Source organism: Mugil cephalus, chromosome 11 (genome assembly GCF_022458985.1).
Source record: "Mugil cephalus isolate CIBA_MC_2020 chromosome 11, CIBA_Mcephalus_1.1, whole genome shotgun sequence".
Taxonomy (NCBI): domain Eukaryota; kingdom Metazoa; phylum Chordata; class Actinopteri; order Mugiliformes; family Mugilidae; genus Mugil; species Mugil cephalus.
Genome location: NC_061780.1, coordinates 18,149,220 through 18,173,069, shown reverse-complemented (window position 1 = coordinate 18,173,069; position 23,850 = coordinate 18,149,220). Strand labels below are relative to the sequence as shown.

The 23,850-nt window shown below is 41.6% G+C and overlaps 2 protein-coding genes across 8 annotated transcripts in view; both read left to right on the top strand.

The window, feature by feature from the left end:
• The window catches only part of LOC125016684 (myelin basic protein-like), a 47,582-nt gene extending 42,769 nt beyond the window's left edge, over positions 1-4,813 (top strand). Inside the window, exon 4 of the mRNA XM_047599322.1 lies at positions 4,499-4,813. Within this exon, the coding sequence (XP_047455278.1) occupies positions 4,499-4,797 (299 nt within the window). The 3' untranslated portion in view covers positions 4,798-4,813. The remainder of the gene's footprint in view (positions 1-4,498) is intronic.
• On the top strand, positions 4,801-21,280 carry LOC125016685 (myelin basic protein-like). Of its 7 annotated transcripts, XM_047599324.1 has the most exons (7): positions 4,813-5,072; positions 12,975-13,076; positions 13,229-13,255; positions 14,639-14,668; positions 15,854-15,934; positions 16,104-16,122; positions 19,668-21,280. In XM_047599324.1, exons 1-6 carry the CDS (start codon positions 4,953-4,955, stop codon positions 16,104-16,106), a joined length of 363 nt encoding a protein of 120 aa, XP_047455280.1. In that variant the 5' UTR covers positions 4,813-4,952; the 3' UTR covers positions 16,107-16,122; positions 19,668-21,280. The 7 variants fall into 7 exon arrangements, with proteins under 7 accessions (XP_047455283.1, XP_047455281.1, XP_047455282.1 ...); XM_047599323.1 differs by lacking the exon at positions 16,104-16,122 and having other exon boundaries at positions 4,806-5,072; XM_047599328.1 differs by lacking the exon at positions 14,639-14,668 and having other exon boundaries at positions 4,808-5,072.
• The last annotated feature ends 2,570 nt before the right edge of the window (positions 21,281-23,850 follow it).

Here is a 23,850-nt window from a genome sequence, read left to right as displayed (position 1 = left end):
TTAATATTGAGCCAACGTGGGTCCCGAACTAATCTTGAATACACAAAATGTCCTCCCTGTTCATTCTTAATTCTTCTTCTTTTAAATGCAGCATTTAGTGTTGGAGTTCAGCTTTGACAATAATCAACCGCCATTGAAACAGAAGATGTTTTGATCGTACAGGGACAGAGCTTTGGCCTAAAAACGACCTAAAAACTACAAAAGGTCAGTCTTGGCTGAAGCGTGTCCGATATAATCACTTTAAAATAAAAATAAAAATGTCTGGATCAGTCCAGATACCAGTCTCCCAGTACCAATCAGGGCATCCTCACTGGATACCTTTTCCATTAATGTAAGAACGCAAGAAAATTGATGATGGAGGAGATATTTATATTGGAAGATATAGATACAGATACAGTGTACTGTGCACTGTGGACACAAAAAAACAGACTTATCTTCATAATACAGGCGGGTAAACGGCCTTATCAAAAGACAGATCCAGTAAAATGACAGAAAACTAAATACCGTTGATGAATCCCAGAACAGTAACAATACCACACGTCTTTCTTTTGGCTCAAAAACGACAGAGTTAGGGTCACTCCGATACTCGCCATCCCTCGGCACTGGGCAGCAGGACACGTGTATGGGTTGGGAGGTTTGTTTTTCCACAAATGAGTGTTGGTTAGAGAGTGATTAGCCTCAGATGTCAGAATATTGGCTCAGTAATCAGTGAGTCATTCGCAGTGATAAACAGTCCTGTCAATCATCCGCGCACGTGTTACAGCCAGCATACACTCTGGGACGTAAAAATTGAATCATCTCACCCGTTAATCAGCTGATCAACGTGTTACATGTCAACATATAACCCTATTTATGACGCATATTGAATAGCAGGGAAATATTATGCAGGACAAGATGATCCAGTTCGGGATGTTTTTGTCTCTGTAATTTGTATTTTATTAGTATTCTGGTAGCGGGTGGCGGCACTGCTGGGATGAGAAAAGAGCAATAGATGATGGATGATGGAAATTCAAGAGGACTCATGGGCCGACCACTAAAGTGTAGAAAAACAGCAGCTCTCTTTATTTATTCCTCTCTTTGAGATGAAATAGCAGCCACAGTGGAACCTATTTACTGTTACCACTGATAACAAGAGGCGTCGAGTTATATTTCAGTCGCGTAATTAGTCACGATATGATGCCATGATTTTAGGAGGCTGTGCCACCGTGAGATGAGGATGAAGTTTATTTTGCAGCTCTGCGCGGTTCAACAGAAAACAAACCTAAATCAAATCGATGCTTGGTGTGACCACCCACACACCATCTGCTGCATGACTCCTTGTTCTTTCTTCATGTCCCTGAAGATAGGTCTTTATGTCTCTGGCTTGTGTGTTTGGGGTGTTGTCGTGCCACGGAGTGAATTCGAAAACCCATTAGACGCCTCCCAGATGGTACTGGGTGATGGATAAGAATCTAAACATCTGAAGTTGTGGGAAAATCACTGTAATTGCACCATATTTTGCTTACTAGTATAATTTTAGCTACGTGTTTAATGATTTCAAGAAAATTATCCTCGTGTCGGCTTTCATAAATCACTTAAAGTTTTACTTCAGAGAAAATCAAGTTAAAATTAGTATTATGCTAAATTAAGCTTGTATCACGTCTATAAAACAGCATTAAACAAAAAGGTGGGGTGGAATGTGTAAGGGCAAAGTGTAGCCGGGCCCAACCTTGAGCCTTGGGCAACACCCACCACCCTGAGTGTGCAAACAACACGGACAGCTGTTTTTATGTGCATGTTACACCAAGGATTTATAAAATTTATAAAATAATGTACAAAAGATGATGGTAAAACTTTGTGCTTTTGTGAAAAAAATAACATGCAGCGATAATCTCAATTAGAATGAGTAACATCTTGGCCGATAGAGCGCATGCTTTGGGGGAGCCATTAAAGCTTCAGTCAGTCGCACACAGTCCATTTAGAGCCATTTACAAAAGGCCTGAGCACTAACCCTCTCCTCCTCTCCCTATTTTGTGACATTATGGGGAAGCAAACAAACAAAATGGAAAATTAATCAGGCTTTTGCTCTCAAATCTTGGCTTGTAACGAATGAGGCGCTGGTTTGCATTAGGTGCTGACCAGAACTAGCATGTGTGACACGTGGAAAAATAAGTGAACCTTATTAGCACAACTTCATGTACAACAGCTATTTGTATTTTACCTTGTTCCCACTCTTGATTAAAATCAGTCTTATGTAAAAACCGTAAACTGAAATATGGTACATTTTGTCACACTTCAGGCCACTCTCTCTCATATTAACACCTCAAACGAATGGTTAATTCCTCTCCAGTCCCTATAGATATGTCACGGAGCACAGAGATTCAGAGAGGCTTTCTAATGAGCCTCGCCGTCGGCTGTCCAGATCACAAGCTAACTTTTCCTCCTCCGACAACGACTGGCAGATCGTGCTGTCTGCTGAGGAACTCCCCGGAGAAATATGAGAATGCAATCTTAAATTGTGCATCTTGGAGAGGGTTGTTCTCGGATTAGTTTTTGGCACAGCGAAAGAATTGTCAGGCCAATCTATTTAAAAATCCTTCAACTTTTGCGATGGTGGTCACAAATCCTATTTCACGAAAGTACAGTATTATGGTCAGTTAATGGCATTGATCACTGTCTTGCAGAGATCTTAAGAGACCTTAATTGCTTTAAAGCTGTTGGATTAATGGCAAAGTATTGGATCGCTGCAGAGACTCCTTTTGAAATAATCTCCTTACCCGCATGGGTCTGATTCAGGGACTCGGGAGACAAACTGAACGAGAGCAATCCAGCAGACTGTCAAAGTTTTGCCATCAAAGTATTTGAAATGTGCGCTGAAAGTCATCTAGACCCGTCTTTGAACTCGACATGACGACATTTTGAGAGGGGGTTTTGCATATTTTATTTGTACATTTAAAAGAGTCTTCACGGAGCGCCTTTGAATCGGAGGTGACATCTGTTTTTAGTTTCAGTTCGGACTGTGACTCATGTCAACATGAATTCTAAAGAATCTTCTTTTTCTCAGAAAGCAATTTTACCTTGACTAGAATGAAATTACTAGACACATAGAGGGAAATGACTTGAGATCACTGGGTAGTGACACAGTAGTGAGTGCAGGGGAAAAAAAAAACCACAATGGTATCAAGAGAGCTGCAATATTCAATCATTTTTCATAAGACATTTTTACCATCATGTCTCATTACACGAGGCTTTGAAAAGGACTTTGAAATCTTCAAATGCTTTTAGTGAATAAATGTCAGTGTCGTGACCTATTAGGATTTTGCGGTAGAGCTGCGCCAAGAGAAAAGGGATTTTTGGAAGCACCTGATGAGATTTTGGAGTAAAGCAAGGCGGTGATGGTGGTGGTGGTGGGGGGGGAGGTATCCATCTGGTGCTCAACAGGCTACTGACATACTGTGTCGTCATAATCGTACCACCATCCCCCGGTCTCGCTTCTGGATAAATGTGCGAGATAAAGAAGTGAACAAGCTAAATATTTTCATAAAGGTGCCTCGTCCTCAGTAAACCCAAGTCACATTTGTTTCTGCTCTTCATCTGACTTTATGCTTCGTGATCAGTTTGCAAAATCTGCCAGAGGGAAAACAAGATTAAAAAAAAGTCATTGCACGCACGCATTTAGGAGCAATTCCACCTCAAACTGCAGCAAATCGCAGCTTTAACTTTTTCATTTTTTACACAGAATGAATGGAACTTGCGGGGCTCCCACCGAGAGCGGCCTCGCAGCTCAAATCAGATAAGTGTCACTGTGCGTCGGGTTGAAAATCCATACTTATAGGAGTTATTTTAGTGACACTGGGCCCTTTGTTTTCTCTGTAATAACTATGCGGCCGCGACAACGGGCCACTGTTTCGGCCGCTATTAGCATGCAGATTCTCCGGTGTAGTGCTACACCATTTCTGCCCGTACAGTGTGCATATTGTTGTGGAGGGAGGAATGCACTGGATGTCCTCTGCTGTGGGAGCCGGCCGGTTTAATGGACGGCTGTCAGGGCGGACGTTTCGGGAGCGGCCCGCATTTCAATCAACCGCGTTGATTTTACATGCCTGAAGTGAAAAGTTCACCATGGTGCTGTGGGGAGATGCGACATAAATGGTGGTGCATGTGCAACTTAATGTTTTTTTTTTAGCTAAAAATAATTGGTTGAACCCAATAAAGATTGTAATGTAAAAAAATAATGAGTGTTTCAATGTGGAAGTGACCACAAAGGAAAGAAAATGTATTTTTACATTTCTTCTTGCTCATGCCGTTCTGCCTTTCCTTCCGAGCTCTGCAGGTGAGATTCATTCTTCTTCAAATGTGAAATATTAGCTCTGCTGGTTTCCACTGTAGCAGGAAGGGCCCCGGTCGTGTCAAAAAAAAAAGAAAAAAAAAAAAAAAAAAGGGGTCCTTTGTGCTGCTCTGATTTGTTGTGTGCCATGCAGGCCCGAGCCCATAGATGACCCTTGTTGTTTCTGCGCAGGCCTGGGTGAGGCAGATGCGAACCAGAACAATGGCTGCGTCTCGGAGAAGCCGGCGGTGACTGACTCCACGGGCGCTGAGGGCCCCCGCCAGCCCTGGCTCCCCGCCAGCACAGCTGACCCTGACGCCGCCACACCACGCCCCCACCTGGTCCGCCTCTTCTCCCGAGATGCCCCGGGGCGAGAGGACAACACCTTCAAAGACCGACCCTCCGAATCGGACGAGCTGCAGACCATCCAGGAGCACAGCGGAGCGGCTTCAGAGTGCGGCTCGGATTGCCCCGAACAGGACCTAGATTAGGCTAGCTTTTTTTTTTCCTTCCCTCTCCTCTGTTTTCTCTTTTTCCTCCTCTGTCTTTTTTCTCCCTCTCATTTAAGAGAGAGACCAAAAAAAAAAAAAAAAAAAAATCCCCACACTTGACTAGTACGAATATACTACCAACTGCTACTACAGCCATGGCATCCGCAAGCAGCTCTGCACAGGCCGCCTTTGGGCTGGGCCGGAGGAAGAAGAACCCCGGCCTCCTGGATCAGATTGGAAACTTCTTCGGAGGAGACAAGAAGAGGAAGGGCAAGGTGAGGAAGCGTAGAGAAAAAGCGTGACCCTCCTCGTGTATTTCAGTTCCTTCTGCTGGTTCCATCCCAGAACCACCTTCTTTTTAATTGTAAAATTTGTCGCAACATATTTGCCATGTAGAACTGCGTCGGTTTTACTGTTGTTTTCGTGGTGAGTCGGAGTCAGACGTTGTCCTGCGATTCATATTAAGTGTCTGATAATGAATCAACACTGGATGATGACTTTGGGTGGGGGGTTTGCTTTAATATTATTATTATTATTTTGTTTTTTTATCCTAATGAGGCTGTGATTCTGAATCATTTAAAGACTTCGTATTTTGACCGGTACTGACATCTGTAGCATCCATTGCTCTCCAGTTAAATGTAATACATCCGCAGATGTTGTGACGCTTCGGGCATTGCTGCTGCCGTTCAGCTGTTGCGTTGGAACACATGTTAAACTGGAACAGCTGTGGCACAGGTCGGGTACTCCTCCTTAACGTTGTTAAGGTGTTACGCGGGTAGATTGCGGTGGATCTCGCGGAGGCGCTAGGTTCATGCAGCTGCTTCGATTCCTCTGTTTTGCCTTTGAAAAGGCCTGAGATACGCTGGCCACAGGGAGGCACTTCACTACTGTTTGCACGATACCGCAGTCTGCTAAGTCACTTTCAGAGTTTAAGATCACATTATGCTACAAATGATCAAAGAAATATAAGATGTATATTAGCGAATAATGATATATATATATATATAGTAGCGTAAAAGCCAATTATCCTCCCTGATTTGGGGATATATAAAAGCCTGGATCCTATAAAGTAAGAATATGCTTATCTTGTCTTGCAGGCAAATGATTATGAGACATTGTGCTGTCCAGATGCCAGCTTTCTAACCGTACATATATATATTAAGAACTTACTGAACAGGCCAGAAGGAAGAGGAAATGGGAAAGGGCTTTTAGGTTTAATGAGTAATGTCTTGACTGTGGTAGGAAGGGTACATTTGTCCTCCTGGCACCAGCCTGTCCACTAGTTTCGACAGACCGGGATCCACTTCCAGACACGATGGGCAGCTTGGCACCGTTGCCACAGCTATCGAGCACCGGGCTGCTGAGCCCTGCTGGTTCCGCTCCCCTAAAGTCGGTTGTTATGCTCTCCGCAATGCCCCCTGGAGGCGATGATGACATTGCAGCTTCAGCACCAAATGCACCGAACTTTGGTCCTGACAGCGACGCCGCAGCAGGCGGAGTCTGTCTGCACCTGAAAGTTCTCTCAGAGACAAGAAACTGAGACGTTTTAGATCTTTAAACGCCCCATCAGTTCTGTGACAACGGTCTTAAATTCTCATAAGGGTTTGAAATGAAAGCTGTGGAGTTTTGAAGCCTGTGCTAATCAGGGTGCTCTAGCATGATAATTGCAGAGAAGTCACTGAACAGCGTGAAAATATGCATTTCTCCCACGCCTTATGCCAGCTATGAAACGGTGTTCAGTGCGAGATTCAGGATTAAAAAGAAAGATTTTATATATATATAAAGAGAAAGAGAGGGAGACGGTACATATATCACAAATCTTGGCTTTAGCCTGTTCTGCTGACGGGAAATTATTATTTTGCTGTTGAAATGTTCAGGGAAAATGTCAACAGAACAAATTATGACTCTTTCATTTAACGTCAAGCAAGACGCCAGTTTGCCGCAGTATTTGTTTTTACTCTTTCCACCTTTTAGTCGTGTGTGCTGCTCACTGAAATGACAAGTTTGCTAAAAACAAAGTTGTGCAAATATGTATTTTATGTGTTCACCGAGGATTTGCCTTCAAACAAAGAGTGCTCACATCTCAAGATATGACAGGTCTGCCCCACCTCCGTTGCCTCTAGTGGGAAAAAAACAAAAAAAAAACAAACAAACATGCACTAACTTTCTGCTGCAAACCATTATTTTTCCACATGAAATTCAACAAGAAACAGATATTTTTGAAGCTTAGTTCCTCATGTCCACCCTGCCGGTCTGTGTGCACGGGTCCTCCACAGACATTTTAAATTCATGCTTTGACTTGTAGGCTTCAGTATTAACGGGAATGACTGTGTCAGTGTTTTGGTTTTTTTCCGTGGTTGGATTATGAATATGCATGCTTACTTAAGTGACTATTTTCATACTCGGCAGGTGTGGAGCCATCTACACGCACATCCCTCGTGCTTTATAACGTCTTAATTGCATAGCTTTCGACCTGAGCTCGAGTCTGGGGTTTGAAAAGAAATTATTGAGAAAGAGAGGTTTTAGAAGTTGTGGGTAAAACAAAACGGCAACAAAAAAAAAACAAAGTCAAGACAGCAGGATGTCAGTGTTTGAAAGCTAATGTTTCTTTTCTTTTCTTTTTTTTGATCACTTATTTAAATTGCCGGGATAATGACGCGATAATTGGAGGGAAAATTGAGTTTGCATGTTCGTTAGCTACTCGAGCAGAAACAAAGACTGATAAGGAACGGAGCTTATTTTTTCATGTCTTAATTTGAATCTTAATTTGTTGGGTGGTGCGTGGAATCGGTCGCACGGGAGCCGTTACTTGTGTGTTTGTGCGTGTGAGTAAGACTTTTAGCAGGCTCACCGTCAAAACCAAAACTTTTGTGATACTCTAACCCCGGCAGTGTCTTGTAGGGAGGGAGGGAGGGAGGGAGGGGGGGAGGGAGGAGGGGAGGCGGGTGGGGGACTCTGACACCCTCTCACATCAGTTATCTCAGCTCAGGTTCAAGTGTCTTTTAGACCCAGTCTGACAGTGTATGTGAAGCGGGCGGTGGGCCGGTGCCGACCCGCCGCTGCTTCGTGACGCCTTCAACTTGTAACTGTTTGTATCTGTTGTGTGACCTGTTCCTAACCTGATCCTGTTCTGAGCTTTTTTGGATGATTGCTTGATTAAAACTCTTTAACAACACCCTCAGCGCTCTGGTTGTTTTGTTTTAATTGCTTTTGCCTTGATGTCTCTCTTTTTATTACCCTCTGTGTTTTATATTTATATATATATATATTTTTTACATAATAAAAGTGTGATGAATCATTTCAGTTGCTCTGCTAACAACCTGTAACAGACACTCTAATTTGTCATTACTCTCATTCTGAAGTGGTGTTTTTTTTTTTTTTTTTCCTTTGCTCAGCAGCCTTTGAAACAAACGAATGTATTTTGCAGATCACATACAGGAGGTTACCGGGGAGATTTAAATGGAAACCAAAGCTGCTGTTTCATGTCCAATCAGAGCTGAGCAATACACATGTGGCTTGATTGTTTGTGTCCATCTGCACGTGGGAAAACCCTACTTTTTTTTTACAAACAGTTCACGTAAAGAAAGAACAAAATTCTTCTTTCCCCACTAGATGACTGTTGTCGTTTCCCGGAGGCGCATTGCCTCATTATCAGAGTCATTTAATGCGTATCTAAAGTACGTCACGGCGTTTGTGAGTTTAACTCTCTGCTTAAGATGCAAAAATGCGTGTTTATATTCATCTCTTGGTTTCGATCGTGGGAGGGGGAGGGGGGGAGTGAGTACAGCCCGGGTGCGCGGGCACGAGAAAATTATTGCTCTGCGAAAAACAAAGCTGTCTGGGATTTTGGGGAGCTATGCATTTTAATGTAATTTAAATGCAAGCTGCACATGATTGATACGGCAGAAATAACAGCGGGCCTGCTTTATCAGTCACACACGAAAGGGGACGGCGCAGCCTCTCCGGGGTTTGCGGCCTCCCAAATTCGAGAAATTATGCAAACGCAAATATTGCTCAAGCGTTTCCTTTGGGAGTTCTGTTTGCGTGTTACTCAGCGAATAGGTTTAAGTCGGTGATTTGCAAGAGACGGTGCGAAAATTATTACGACGGGACGGTAGGGAAGGACTGTTGGAAAGTTCTTCTTTCAGGGGAAAAAAAAAATAATAATTGGCGCCACGTTCACGTTTAAAAGTTAATCGTGGTTACACATGTCAGCCTCTTTAAAATAGAAACCCTGCTAGGTTTGAGCACCCAAAAAGCCCAAATTCTACGTTCATTTATTTATCTACGACCTCTGACAAAATGAGCTTACTTAACAAGGCTCCTTTTACGATGGCGTTTGATCTCGAGACCTGATTGCCTTCCGAGTGGAATGACGATCTGCCTCCACTGCCATTGTTTGTGCATCTACACAAGGCGCCGTGTTTGTCAGCCTGATCGATTGTCCCCCCATGCTCTCTCTGTTCATGAATCTAAAAGAGTGCAACTATATATATATATATAAAAAAAAACAGACAGTCCCAAGAGTTCAACGTAATTATTACTCCTCCTGCCTTCTGCTCGAACAGGAGTGCGCGGTGATGGATGCGAAGCGTCCTGCATCGTTCGGGGCGAAGCAGAGAGGATGTCATCAGTATAAATTACAGGGGAAGTCAGATAGGCTGTAACTATAACAGATGGATGGGCCAAGGTGGGAGAGAGGGATGTTTCCTCCAGTCCGCCGACGGCAGGGTACAGAGGAGACGTCGACGCGGTTCCTGAGATGTTCACCGTGAAGAGCCTGGAGCTAGTTTAAAAAAAAAAAAAAAAAACTACTTTATGATTCTCAGACGTGAATCTCTATGAAATCCCCTCAGCTCCAGATGAATTATTAAGCGACATCCGTGATGGAGGGGACTCCTGGTCAGGCCGTGACCTCTGACCTGACTTGAGGGGCAAGAATGATTTGTAGTCCTGAATCGTGATATTCTTTTTTTTTTTTTTTATCCAGCTCATAACACATGACCCTCCGAAATACCAAAAGGTCTTGAAACAGGAGCAGCATGTTATGATAGATGAAGACTAAAGAAAGCTGCTAAAGAGTTTATCTTCTTTCCAGTTGATAAAAACTCCGCCAAAACTCCACTATGTTCACAAAACACTCAGTTAAATTTGTCAGTAATTTAGTGTTGGTCGTGTAGGTTGTTATTTTAGCTATGAAATTAGCTGCTTGCCGCTAACAGCAACTTAGACTCAGTCGTCAAGACTCATTTCATAAAGTGTAAACCTGGTAGTTTAGAGTGCTGGTGCTAGGATATGCTAAAAGTCTATATAGAGAAAATGTATATTCAATGTCAGTAACTCCCAACAATGAAATAAAAAAGCATTCAAAAAAACTCTCTATAACTTCAATGGCCTTTAAGCCCTGCTGTTCAGTGTTTCAGTAGGGGTATTAAATATCTATATATCTCATCTCTCAGCTCAGCTCTCGACAAGAAAACAGCTAAAATCCAAACTAGTCACTTTTGGAAATCCAGAAAGTCAGTCAATCTTTTCTTTCTCCTCGTTTTACAAATAAAAAAGGGGGAGAAAAAACAGTGTGAGCAGTGACCGTGACTGAAGGAACCGAACAGCGGCTCAAATCTCAGGAAACAGTGTCACAACACTAGGCAAACAGTTTGACATGCAGACACTCCTGGCAGCACAAAAAAAAAATAGATAAAATAAATATATATATATATATATAAATAATATAAAAGCCTGCGTGTTAGGGAAAATGAGCTCTTTCTTGTCTGTGCTTTCCTCTCTCACCTGAACCCATTTCTCTTCAAACATCAAAAAGGCATCAGTGATTGCAACATGCTCTCTTTTCAAAGACACTATTGAAGTGCAAATTTTACAGAAGGCATCCCGATAGCTGACCAGGGCTTGATAAAATAAATAAATCAAATGTGAATAAAAAAAAAATAAAAAAAGCCGCTCAACACTTGTCAACACCTCACGCACGGAGCTTAGTAGTTACCCCATTTATTATCTATTTATTTTTTGTCTAATTCAGATTCACTTGACATTTTACGCTTACAACTGTGAAATAGTTTGTCCTTGCGAGAGCAGATACAGACCGTATTCGTAATCGTCTTTCACCTATTTTTTTTTTTTTTATCCCCAAATGGAAAAATAAAGAAGAAGAAGAAGAGAAGGGAACAGAGACAACAAACACAGAGCGGAGGCTCATCCACATCAAAGGGACAACTGGCTGAAATTGAGACTGTACCAGCACAATTCCAGCCTCTATAATTTCATCTCTTTGTTTCCTCTTCCATCCCTTACATTTTTTTTCTTTCCTTTTTCTCTACTGTCCACTGAAAAAATAAAAGGCACCGCAGTGGCCACTGAGGCCGCTGTGTTTCCTCCACTTCTTTTCATTTACCACTCCATTTCCCCATCATTTACTCAAGAGATGGACATGCCAAAAAAAAAAAGCATGAAAGAAACAAGCACACAGAAAAGCACAACCACGCATGAAGACATCATCAATGTGTAGCTACACAGGTAGTAGGGGAAGGACAAGCAGATTTTTTATTTTTTTTTTTTAACATCTAATGATTTGTCTGTGGCCTAGTTTAACAAAATTACGCACTACATGTGTGTCATATTGTGTAATGGTGGAGGCAGTGATGTGTCCCAGTGCCCCTCCCTTACAGGGTACCTTAAGGGTCTTTGATGTGAGGTAATGGATGTGTGTCATCCCCCACATACACTTACATAAAGACACGCACATTTTCCTGTTACATTAAAGGGGTCACAGACATGGATGGAAAGACTGAACCTACTGAGTAGGTGGAATGAGTTGTTGTTTTTTTCTCCCCTCTCATGGGCTGCGGCTCGTTAATGGTGTGCGGACTGATACTTTCACCTTTAATATCTCTGTGCTGTTTGCGCGAGTTAACTGAGGATTTATTTATTTACTTTTTTAAATGAGACACTTTTTTCTTTTAAAAACCGATAATTACTGTTTTCTTCGCTGACAACACCACAGACTGTGAAAAATACCCACAACTCATCTGTACCATTTTAATTGGCCGTTAATGACTCCCAGCAATAGGTTTTGCCACTAAAGGTTAATGAGGTGCGAGTTTGTTTTTTTCTTTGTTTTTTGTGTTCCCGACTGACTGAATGCGACATACACATTCAACACAGTCGCATCCACTTATGAATGAGCTGTGTGACTTTCCCACTTTAATTCAGTGGAGTCCTTTTGAGTGCTTTCTGTGAACGCGTCGGATCGGAAGGTGAAAAACGTAGAAAAACATTCGAAACCAGCGGCGTCCTTCACGGTGAGCCCAGTAACACTCATGCTATGCGTCCGCTGCAGAGGTATGTCCACAAAAAGCCTTGTTAACTCATACATTCATTTAATTTGTTAAGCAGTTGCTTAAGTGTTGCATGTTGCAGCGTTGTGTGACCATAAACCATATGATGATCATTCACGGAAGGTGATGGGACAAGTTTCACATTAATTCATTTTATATCCACTTCAAAAAATGTTATTTATATTTCAGGTAAGCAATTATCCAATCAAATTCTATTTTAACCTCCTGGGACCTGGCGTCCTCATATGGGGACATTAGGTTTCAGGTTTGTGGCAGCTTATTCTGCCTCATTTAGACCTGTCGTCCTCATGAGGAGACACTTTTGTCTGCCATGTACTGGTAACGAAGGGTCAATACACTTGTTTATTTATGCCCATTAACTGTTATAGTTTGATAAGACATGCAAATTTAACAAATTCACAAGTACTCGTTTGAGAACGCTGGGATTTCATCATTTCCAATTCTGCTTTTGCACTAAAATAAAACTGTCTTATATTTTGGCACACATTGGTAATATACAGTGAAATAATCCCTGTGTTCACCTATTTTTTTTTTTAATTTACTTCCAGTTCAAAGATGATGCTCAGGTCCTACTAATCCCAAATACCTAAAGGTCTTAGCCTTGTTTTAAAAAACAAATGCTTAGGTCTCAGGAGGTTCAGATGTAATTTTTCATCCTTTTGTAATTCTGGTGTATTTGTGCCCATCGTCCACCGGTTGAGATGTGGAGTAAAGCCTTCAAGTGTTTTCCTTTCAAGAGTTGCAGGGCCCGAGGGGAGGGAGTGCACATTTGACTCACAGGTCTACTCTTCCTCTACTTCGCAGGGCTCTTTCCGAGGTGCTCTTTCTCCAGCCCCTCAGAAAGCCGCCACTTCCCCACGTAAGCGCGGCGCAGAGAACGCCGTGGTCCACTTCTTCCGCACGATCGTGAGTAACCCTCAAAATGAATTGCGCTGCACCTCTTGAACGCTCGCTCACAGTGCCTCAGCCAGCGCGCGCTGTTCTTTCATGTTTATCTGCTGTCCCTGTGACTAACTCTGTCAAAACCTCTTTGCCCTCTGTTGCCACTACTTCTGCAGGTGTCCCCCGCCCCTCCCAAGTCTAGGGTGAGTCTGCTTTACATTGTTGAAGATCACAAGCCCACATGAGCAGTGAAATCTGTTTAAACGTGTTCCATAAATCACACCGTGTTCCTGAGAATACTCGCATACAGTCGGCATTGAGGCTGAATTAGAAGGGTTCAGGAAAGACCCAACCTTCCAGATGCATCCCAACGAATCATTGTGTTTATAGAAAATATTAAGAGAAAACACGCCACATTAGCCACAGCATTAAAACCACATGTGAAATATTGTGTACACCCCCATTGGGTCATGCACACGGGACCTCTGATGGTGTGCTCTTGTTGCTAGGTTTCCTGAAGAGGCTCTAGTATGTCAGGCTCCAGCCTGCGCCGTTCTATCAGCGTCTGATCGTGTTTTCTCTACATCTATTTTTCATTCTGATTCAGAGAATACAATACTGTTACAAGTTTTTATTCAACCTCGGCCTCTGTTCGTGTTCACGGACCAATTTACTTACGATACATCGTCAGCGCTACGTTCTTGCAAACAGTCTTGTGGGGAAATTTTGATTTTGGGAAATAGAAAATGGAGCATCAGTAGAAAGCGTTGGCATGGTCAATTTATCCAAGCATCTAGAACAATGTTTACGCATATAGAGTTTTCACAGAAAGAAATTAACCGCAGAAATTAACTCTTGGCGCATTATTTCTGAACCAGTCTCAAGCGGTCTCCCGTTTTTGGGTCTTCCATTTTGGTCTCATTACTTTTGAGCTCTTGAGGTTGCTGCGTGGTTCCCACACATCCATCAATCGGATTAGAATCTGGGGATTTAGGAGTCCATGCCTTGGACTCTTTGTCATGAGAAACTTTTGCAGGGTTGGTGGGGTTCACAGTCCTGTGGGGTTCACAGTCCCAGTTTTTGTAGTTACATGCTGTAAGTTGAAGTAGCACATGAAAATCCCCGGGTTTCCCAACAGAACGCTGCACTGTGACGAGACGGTCGGTGGTTTTAATGTTGTGGCTGACAGGGCGTCGTTGCTCATTCATCCCTTATGAGTGATTCAACACTTGCAGTTGAGGCAGTTTACAGACATATACATGATACATGTTGTATGAAAGTGGCTTTGTTGTAGCTGGATGTCACTAAATGTTTGCTCTTTCCAACTTGAGCATCCGCCTCGCTCCTCTCTCCTCCTCCTCCTCCTCCTCCCCCTCCCCCTCATATCTGCTCCTCCTCTGCTCCTTCACCCACTGTGACCCTGTGACTCCTTCCCCTCCCTCCGGACGGACTCTCCCACCTGCCTCCTCTCCTTCCCATCCTGCCTTTGCTCTGAGTAAGATCAAAATTCTTCTTTTTTTCCCCTTTGTCTCCTCTCTCCGCCCCCCTGCCTCTTGTCCTTGTCTCTTGTCTCTCCGCACATCCAGTGGAGAGGACTAGCTGCCAAGATGGGCCTGGTAGGTGGCTGGAAAATGACAAATAAAACAAAACAAAACAAAACAGAACAAAAATGGAGGTATCATGCCTAATTAAACTCGACGGTGTGAGTGGGATCATCCTCTCAAACCACATGACACCTGTGGCTCTTTGTCCATTTACTCACCATCAACCACTTAGGCCTTTGTAATCGGTCCATACATCGGTGATAACACCCTCATTTCCTCATGACTTCAGTCCATTTATGTCCATTTTGTGGCAATGCAGGCTGGCTTATCCATATCATGTGTGTACAGTGGATATTCATGATAACACAGTGTGAGGAAGGGTGGTCCGTGGGTGTGGGTGCAGGCTCAACTACGGGACTGTACGAAGGTTACTGGCAAGGGGAGAAGGGGTTAACAAAACGTACTGGATTCGTTACTACATGAATTCAAAAAAGACAACATTTACTTATGACAATTTCCACCAAGGTGCAATCTAGTTTCTTATTAAGAAATTATATATAGATTTGTTTGGGAAACGCTCCAGTAATTTTTACACAGTCCCTAAAAGCTTTTGTACAGGAGTAAACTCAAACTGGAAACTGGTTTAAACAATTCAAGAAGTTTTTTCTTGAGTCACTGGAGGCGTGTCCAAATGCAGCTGATTCATTTATCTGGTTCGCAAAAATTTAATGAATTCTGGCCCATACAAGAGCTTGGTAGTTTTGTATTTGTTGTCACTGAAACACCAACGCAATGACCTGATAATATGAAGGTACCACGTGTCTGACTGTGTTTTTGAAAAGCTTCATGTTGTGTAATGAATTTCTCCTCCTCCAAGCAAAAAGAAAAAAATATCTGTTTCATGTTTGCTGCTTTGTAGGTTTTTATAGCTCATGCATAATTCAAACACTTGGAGGGAAATTCTTGCCTGAAGTGGAACGCAATTATACTGCAAAAGTAGGGCAGAATTGGATTGCGTCGTAATCGATATCAAGTGCTGCTCCAATGTTTGGGGGTGTGGGGAGAGCACACCGATCCGTCGCTCGTGAGCACAGGCCTGGAGACGGGGGCCTTGTGTGTTTTACTTCTCTTCCCTCTGCCACTTTCCCTCTGAACTAAACTGAACTTAAAATGAAATCCGAGGCTGAACGGTCAGCCGCGTCTTAATCCTTTGACAAACATCTCCAAGGCTTGACATAGTTGACTCCTTCTCTCCAGGGCCAGCAGAAGTCACAGTCTAAAGGCAAGAAGGCCAGTGCAGGGGACGGCAAAGGCTCCCTGACTAGGATCTTCAAAATGGTAAAAACAAAACACACACACACAAACACACACAACAAAAACTGCTTGTCAAACACTTTACGTTATTTCCCAGTGTCTTCACCGCACTGCGAGTCTTTCCTGGAAATGAAATCACTATTCTTTCTTTTTCTAATCACCTTCTTGCCCCCTATTTCCTCTTCTGCCTCAGTGATGTGATCAGCAGCCGAGTGAGTAACTGATCCGTGATGGAGGGATACTTGATTTTAACGCACTGCGCATTTGTTCAACATTGATACGCTTAGAAGACATCATAATCTGATTACCACGGCAGCCAGCGGCAGAATAATAAGAAGCTTTTAGAGACAAGATTGAGCTTCATGCATGCTACGTGCTTTACGCCAGCGCTGATATAATAATGCTGAAGATGGTAGATCCAGGTCTGACAAGTGTTTTGAGGGGCTATGGCTAACATACTCTACTTGCCTTACAAGGAAAAAGAAGCTGCTTGCGCATAATATATCTGTATGTATAATCTAAACAGTGTAATGCAGTATCATCAATCACTTGCTAAGGGTGACAGGCTCATTCGACTTGCAGTACACCTGAAAAAGTTATTATTCAAGTCTAATAGTGTTCTCTCTTTAGAGTGTTTTGGAGTAATTTATTACTTGCCACTAAGTGCATCATTGTGTTCATTTTCATAGTTTAAAGGGCAAATAACAAAAACTGACAGTAGGGTCTATTTTTGACCAGAGAGTTTTTTAACATGGTTATTGTTATTATTCAAAGTTTTTGGTCTAAATAGTGTCGTATAATAAGATTTGAAACATTTTTAAAGCTGCTTAATTGATAAATGTACAGTTTGTTGCAAAGTTTATATTAACAGAGAAGAAAAAATGTTTTTAGCAGCAGCTAGAATGCTAAAGAGCTCAGCACCAAACATTAAGCTAGCTGTTAGCTGTTTACCAGCTAGCTTAAAAACTAGCTGGTAAACAAAATATAGAAAAATCACAGGGCTATTGGCAGGAAATATGTTAGGCAAAAAATAGTTGCTTATGGATACTACATAGGAGGTTTAAACTCATCCACAAATATGTGGAAACATGGCACAGTTCTGTGACATCTGCTAGCTAAATGGCCAACAAACATCAGCTCGCAAGACGCTGTGTAAACACAAACATAGCCACTGATGAGATAACAGTTCGTTCGTGGGCAACATGTGACCCACTTAAATGTTCAGCACAGATTTTAAAGTCTTCACACTTAATTGGTTGAAGCCAGAGTTTTGCTCAATAAAAAAAGCCCCCAGACATGAAATGCCAGAACTGCACTGAGCACAGATGGAAGCTGTGACTCCGTGCTCCTGCTGTGACTCCGTGAAATTGAGTTTTCAAACTCCCACGTTGAAAGTTTCGGGACATTGAGTCTGATGCTGCGCAACTCAGCGGGCCAACCTTTCAGCTCGAGCGCGTGTTCATCAGCACTTACTTCATACGGCTGTATTCACACCTGCTTGACTTCCCACTTTGCACGGAAGCTCCTCATAAGCTATTTTGTTTTCATACGTCATGAAAAGCAGTGCTTGGTTTTTCTAGTTTTAATGAGTCAGTCGCTCTTAACTGCACCTTTGATTAGTATAGCAATTACTGAAGGAGGAAAGAAATCCACATTTCCCCCAGGGCTGCATCCCCTTCTTCACGGCTAAATTGTTGTCACTAAGCTGCGAGCGAGTAAACAGCTCTTGGGACGACAGACTTCGGGGACGAATTCGAATTCGAATCTGATACCGTTAATTAGAGCTGACTCAGTGCCATCACACCACCACTTCCGTTCCTTCCACACATAAGCGCCACTGCGATCCAAATGGAAATGAGCGTAAAGCCATATAAACTTTTAATTAACATTTCACACTTCATTTCCATTCATTTTCTGCTCTCAGTTTGAGATTTAAATCTAAGTGCTGTGTATTGAGTTTTTCCTCTTTCCGGACAGATAATTAATTTCATCCAAAATGACAAGAACAAAAGCTCTTCATCCGTCATTTTGTGAGGAGGAGTAAAAAGCTTCCCACAATATGGATTATCTTCTTAAGCAATCCGTATAGATTTGCCTCATTTGTATAATCTTTTCCGCCTTTCCGAATCTTCTACACTCTTTTTCTTTTCTTCTTTTTTTTTTTTTTATCTGGGTGAGGGAGTAGGAGGGAAAAATGGCGCAATGGAGTCTCGGAGACTGCTCTGTGATCAAACAGGATGTCTGATCCAAAACTTTTGGGGACAAAAAAAGAAACTAATGGAAAACTCTGAACTTTTGCCTCTTAAAGGCCTGAAAACCGCAAAGAAAAAACACACTTTGAAGGATCTGTGAACACAAAGCTCCAACAGTACAACGTTTATTCCTCTTGAATGCCAAGTGATCTAGGGGCACCCCGCATAAACGATATTCTGAACATTTATAAAGAGCTGTGAGTCATCCCGTAGTGACTCAGTCGGATTAATCTGCTTTTTACTTCTGTTATGATTTCCTTTCTCTTAATCCCCATTTGCTCTCTTGTATACTTGTCCTACTTTAACTGTATTTTATTTTCTCATGCATTTGTTTTAATCCCATACCTAAATCAATTCGCAATTCAGTAATTTTATTATGTGTCACTGTTTATCCTACAGAGAGTCATGGGATTATTTTTTTTTATTTAATCTGCTGATATTTTTGGCTGAGTTGGACAAACTTTTTTTTTTCATTTTTAGATTTTCTTTGTCGCTGTTTTGCTTTTACATTTGTTTCATTTTTCATACTTTGACACAGAAAAAGCATGTTTTATTGTTTCTGAATATGGCTTCATACACATATTCTTTTTTGTTTTGCCATCATTTCAATTTAAAGCTTAGCGTAAATTGTCGTTAGCACGTCACACGTTGGACGGTCACTAAATGGACTAATTTTAGTATATCATTTAATAAATGTTTGTTAGTATCCCATGATTGTTTTCCACCCACAAAACAAACACACATTACATTAAACATTATAATTTTGTCCAAGGGAAGAAGTAAGAGAAGTAATTTATATTAAAAATATTTAAAAATGGGATATGAAGTAATTTTTTAGTTTTTTTTTATAATACTTTCACCAATTTTTTTTTTTTTTTTTTTTTTGTTACACACAGTCTGATCAACACTGCTTACATCTCATATTTGTAAATCATTTATTCAACGTTCATCTGGCAAGAAAATTATTTTCCGTGAATCACTGCACAGGCTTGAAAACTGCTCATTAACAAACCTGTTGAATGCTTAAATGAAACGACGATACTGATTTCTCAATCTTAAGCCCATGGTCTCATTTTTCGCCAAGAACTAAAATAAAATTGGAGCGTTATTTAACTTAATTATGTGCGACTGGTAACAAAAAAAAAAAAAAGCCAATGAAACCTGATGAACTGCTCCATCTGATCTTCCCTAAAGGTGGAGCAGCGCCAGGTAATCCAGACAGCTAATTTTTTCGAAATGGATGATGACTCATAATGACCATCGTTAATGGTGAAGGCTGAGATTTTGCTGTCAGAAGTTATTGGCTATAGTTATGTATTACTTGATATGCTTTTTGCCTAAGTGTTGGCCAGTCCTCTAGATCAAAGCGGTCTGATGACGCAAATGTCTTCATCGCACGCTAGGTGAAATGACCATGGGCCTGTCGCCAAAAAAACATCAGTGTCGTCCTTGTGTGCCGAGGCGGGCCTGTTGTACTCATCACGTGTGTCTTGTCTGTCACGCAGGGAAGCAGGAGTGCTTCTCCAGCCAAACGCTGAGGTCTACCACCGCTTCCAACAGCACGAGGGCAGATGTTCAAGATCACAGGGGGAAAAAAAAGAGGAAGAAAAAAGGAGGAAATCTTGTCACACGCCTCCCCCCACGCCTCTGTTAACACTCTAATGTTTGCTAAAACCCTGATCTCCCCCTGATACTGCCCCCCTCCCACCACCACCACCACCACCTCCACCACTTTTTTGGCTGGTAGATAGCGACACAATCTGTTTCCCCCTCTACTTCCTTTGCATGCGTTGTGCTTAAGTCTGTGCAGTCATCATCACCAGTGTGAAATGTTTTGCTGAAGTTGACCCTGAAGCCGCTCACATGTGCAGCCTGAATGACCCCCCCGCCCCACCTTCCTATGGCTCTCTCTCCCTCTCTCTGTCCATATATATATATGTATTATATATACATAATATATATATATATATATAAATGTATTTATAATTTATTTTTTGCTTGAGTTTCTGTGGATGTCTTCGTTTCTCTAACAAACGGTGGCTAAACTGAAGCCGACCCGGAGCAGCAGAAGGTCAGGGCCGGTGCAAGTCCAACTTACTTGACCGTCATTGCCGCTTTCCGATTGGGCGAAAAGGCCGGGTCGATTCGGTTTTCTATTTTATTTAAAAAAAAGAGCGGTTTTCTGTCTCGTTGCGCCGTCTATGTCACTCCCTCCGTGCACCCCCGCCCCTCTCTCAACGTACGTGTACGTCTTAACACGTTTTTCACATTAATGTGAGAGCCATTCGACCCTCCCTCGTGTCTCAGCTGTAGTTAAGTGTCCTGTCGTGAATGTGGATCTCTGTTTGTCTTCATGGGACCTAAGGGCCAGGTATGGATTTTGTGGCGAAAAGTTACATTTCTAAAACCTTCTAAATCAGTTTTCTGCAACTTTGACTTTGAGTTTAACCGAAATTTTGTCACAGTGCACTGAATCTGAGGCGGGGCGTCGGAGCTGCAGCATGATGCCAGATTCAGGTTTTTCCTCACTGCTTTATTGTAGTCTACTTTAGGCCTCTTGTTTGTCTCTGTTGTTCCTATCTTATGCAAACATACTGTGGATTAAATTCACACAAAGCCCTCGCTCAGCAGCAAGTGCCTTTCCTCCTGACTACCAAATACAATGTACTGTGTTTTCCTTATTGACTATAATTATGAAAAAAAAACACACAATTTCAAAAAGGTGCTCTGTAACTAACTCTGTAATGGCACATTATAAAGTGCAAGTTTTTCTGTAAGATGAAAAAAAAAAAGGAGAGTGAGTTGTAGAAAAGCTCAGCATCACCACTTGAGCTGTGGCATCCATCTTCCAAAAGCAGACGTGTGTGATGTGCAGCTTTTGTCCCCCGCCCACACCCACGACCTCTCCCCCAACCTCCTACTGTTTGCATGTGCTTGAGCCTCAAGAGTGCCGTGTTTTTTTCGTTTTGTTTTGTTTTTGTTTTTTATCATGATTTTTTTTTTTTTGAATGGCTCCTGGGAATGAATGTAAACACCCGCGTCATTACTGTATGTGTAATAAAACATGACCAGCCACTTAACTGAGAATAAAAAATAAAAATGATAAAACCAGCTTTAATATGGAGTGCTTTTTGTGTGGCATGTCGTCAAGAGGAAAGAAAACACACCGCGGTGAAAGGGAGCGACGTTAATGGGTCAGGTCACAGCATTATAGGAAACAAAGCAGTGACATGGTTTCTTCTTTCTTCTTTTTTTTTTTTTTTTTTTAAATGAGTCATCATAATTCATACCGGGCTCATGTTTACGACACAGTATAGAATGTTTTTTTCATGTCACGGTGAAATTACAGAAGTACAAAGGCTAGCCGGAGCTCTTCTCCGACAGGACAGAACGGAAATTATTCTCACCACATCTTTCATAACATTTTTCATCTTCCCAAATAACTAGGTCATATGTTCGTACATGAATCAGAAGGAATGGAAATGACAGACGTGGGCTGTGTGTATGAGTTGTGCTTTGAACCTGGATAGTCTAAAAACATGGTGTTGCTCAACAACTGAGGTAACCGTTAAGGAAATTATTAGATATAGGGTCAGGCATAACACAAAGTAGGGTTCTAGATGAAATTTGGGCACATGCTCAGTAAGGAAGATCTGTCCATTCATTATCTTTTTCCCTACAGACAATGTGGGCTCTATTTCCTTATCTCTCCCAATTTCCCAAGCCTCAATTTTACCACTTTCATCCAATGAATGATTTGCCAGACTTCTCCCAGCTAATCATTCCCTCCTTCTCAAAGTCACTGTGTCGGTCCCTCTGTTGTCCAACCCTGCTCCTCGCCATCTCCACCTTATCTCAAAGTCTTCAACAGAGGTCACCTTCAGCCACCTCACAACTTTATCTACTTCAGCACCAACACTAGCAACTTCTAGACTCTGTCCAGTCCTGTCCATATATTCATTCATAGTTTATGATTCAGCTCTATGATGCCGTGGCTCTCAGGAGTCTAAATGCTGATCTATTTACCTTTCAGCCGGTCTCCTGCAGCTCTTCATCTAATAGCTCACTGTGGCTGCTGCTTCTTCATCCATTACTCCCTGCAATTTAAACTAAGCTAAGCTAAACTAAGCCAGGATAGGACTTTATTTACAGTGCAAAACAAAAACAGTGCAAAAACATTGCAAAACAAAAAAACAAATAGTATAGGATAAGACAAGAGAAACTACATAAAAGTAAAGATACATAAAATATACACAAATCAGGTTTAAAATAGCTGACCTACTAATACCAATAACTACAGTTGGTGAAAAAACAACTCATGTTAGTGGACGGTTGAAGTAGTAGGAGGCTGAATATACAGTACATAATGAATAAAGACAAACTCCAATAAGAGGAATCACTCTCAAAAACCAAGCATTGCAACAAAATGGTCTGAGTGTGGATATTGCACTTGTAAAAAGAAAACAGCAGAAGACAGCTGGTTGTCAAACACACACACAAAGTGACAAATATCATCACTGACAGAACACACTGCAATGCTTCATAATAAAAGTAATCTTGTATTAATATCTAAATATCTGTGTGTAGAGATTGGTAATTTAGTAAAGTATGTATCCACAGACTATTAGCCCACAATAATACAAGAATTTAAACTGCAATACCTTGGTCAGTCGATACTCAGTCATCAACATCATCTTACTTGGTGCAACAGGTATTGTCTTAACCTGACAGTCGAGCATTTGTTTGGTATGTCTTTCTTCAAGGTATTTGGGTAGTAGAATATAAGAAGTGTGAAAACTAAGCGTCATCTTTTAAAAGAAAGTAGTTTTTGAAGAAAAAAAAAAACGTCCACATATGTGGACATAAGGATTATTTCACTATATAATACAATGAAGTCACCAATATATAACAAATTATAAAACTACTTTTTTCAATACCCGAACGTGTCTGGGGAAATTCAGAATTGTACACAAATACTATTTTTCATTGTTCAGATATGAAAATATTGAAAATTGTTCATTTTCATGTCTGTGCAAAGACAGAATTGCAAACAGTGAAATCCCAATGTCCTCAAATGAGTACTTGCTAATTGGGAATGTTGTAGCTTGTTACAATTGATAGAATTTATTACATTTGCGTGTGATATCAAACTAGAAAAGTTATAAAAATAAACAAGTTTCTAGTGTTCCACACCGATTAGTGTATTGACTTTTTGCCACCACTAGATGACAGACTAAAGTGTCCAGCTATAAGGACAATAGGTCCAAATTAAGCAGAAAAAGCTGACACAAAGCTGTCCTCATATGAGGATGAAGGGTCAGCTCAGAAACAGCTAGGCTGATTCAGTTTGAAGTTCAAAAATTTGGCTGCTTTGCCAACTCTAAAGCTCATCAAGTTGTTTATAAAAAGAAAGATAAACAGACCTATTCTTATAACAATGGATGGGGCTTTGTCAGCAAGGGCCTGTCACTTCAGATTTCATTGACAAATTTACTCTGGGCCAGGGGTGGCTAGAGAATGAGATATACAAGTTTCAAGGCGTTCCAAAGCCAAAACACCCCAAAGACACTTGAGATGGGAATTTAAAGCTCTGCACAGCTACTCCATCACTTGTCCACAGCGTAAAGTATACAGTGGTCAAAAGTCATCAGTCAGGAGTGTGACTTAAAAAGGAGAACTTAGACAATA

Bases quoted from the DNA above. Each gene is read 5' to 3' on its own strand.
- LOC125016685 (XM_047599323.1), top strand. From the start codon at position 4,953: ATGGCATCCGCAAGCAGCTCTGCACAGGCCGCCTTTGGGCTGGGCCGG. The intron at 14,669-15,853 runs GTAGGTGGCTGG...CCTTCTCTCCAG, and splicing joins TAGCTGCCAAGATGGGCCTG to GGCCAGCAGAAGTCACAGTC. The intron at 15,935-19,667 runs GTAAAAACAAAA...TCTGTCACGCAG, and splicing joins TGACTAGGATCTTCAAAATG to GGAAGCAGGAGTGCTTCTCC.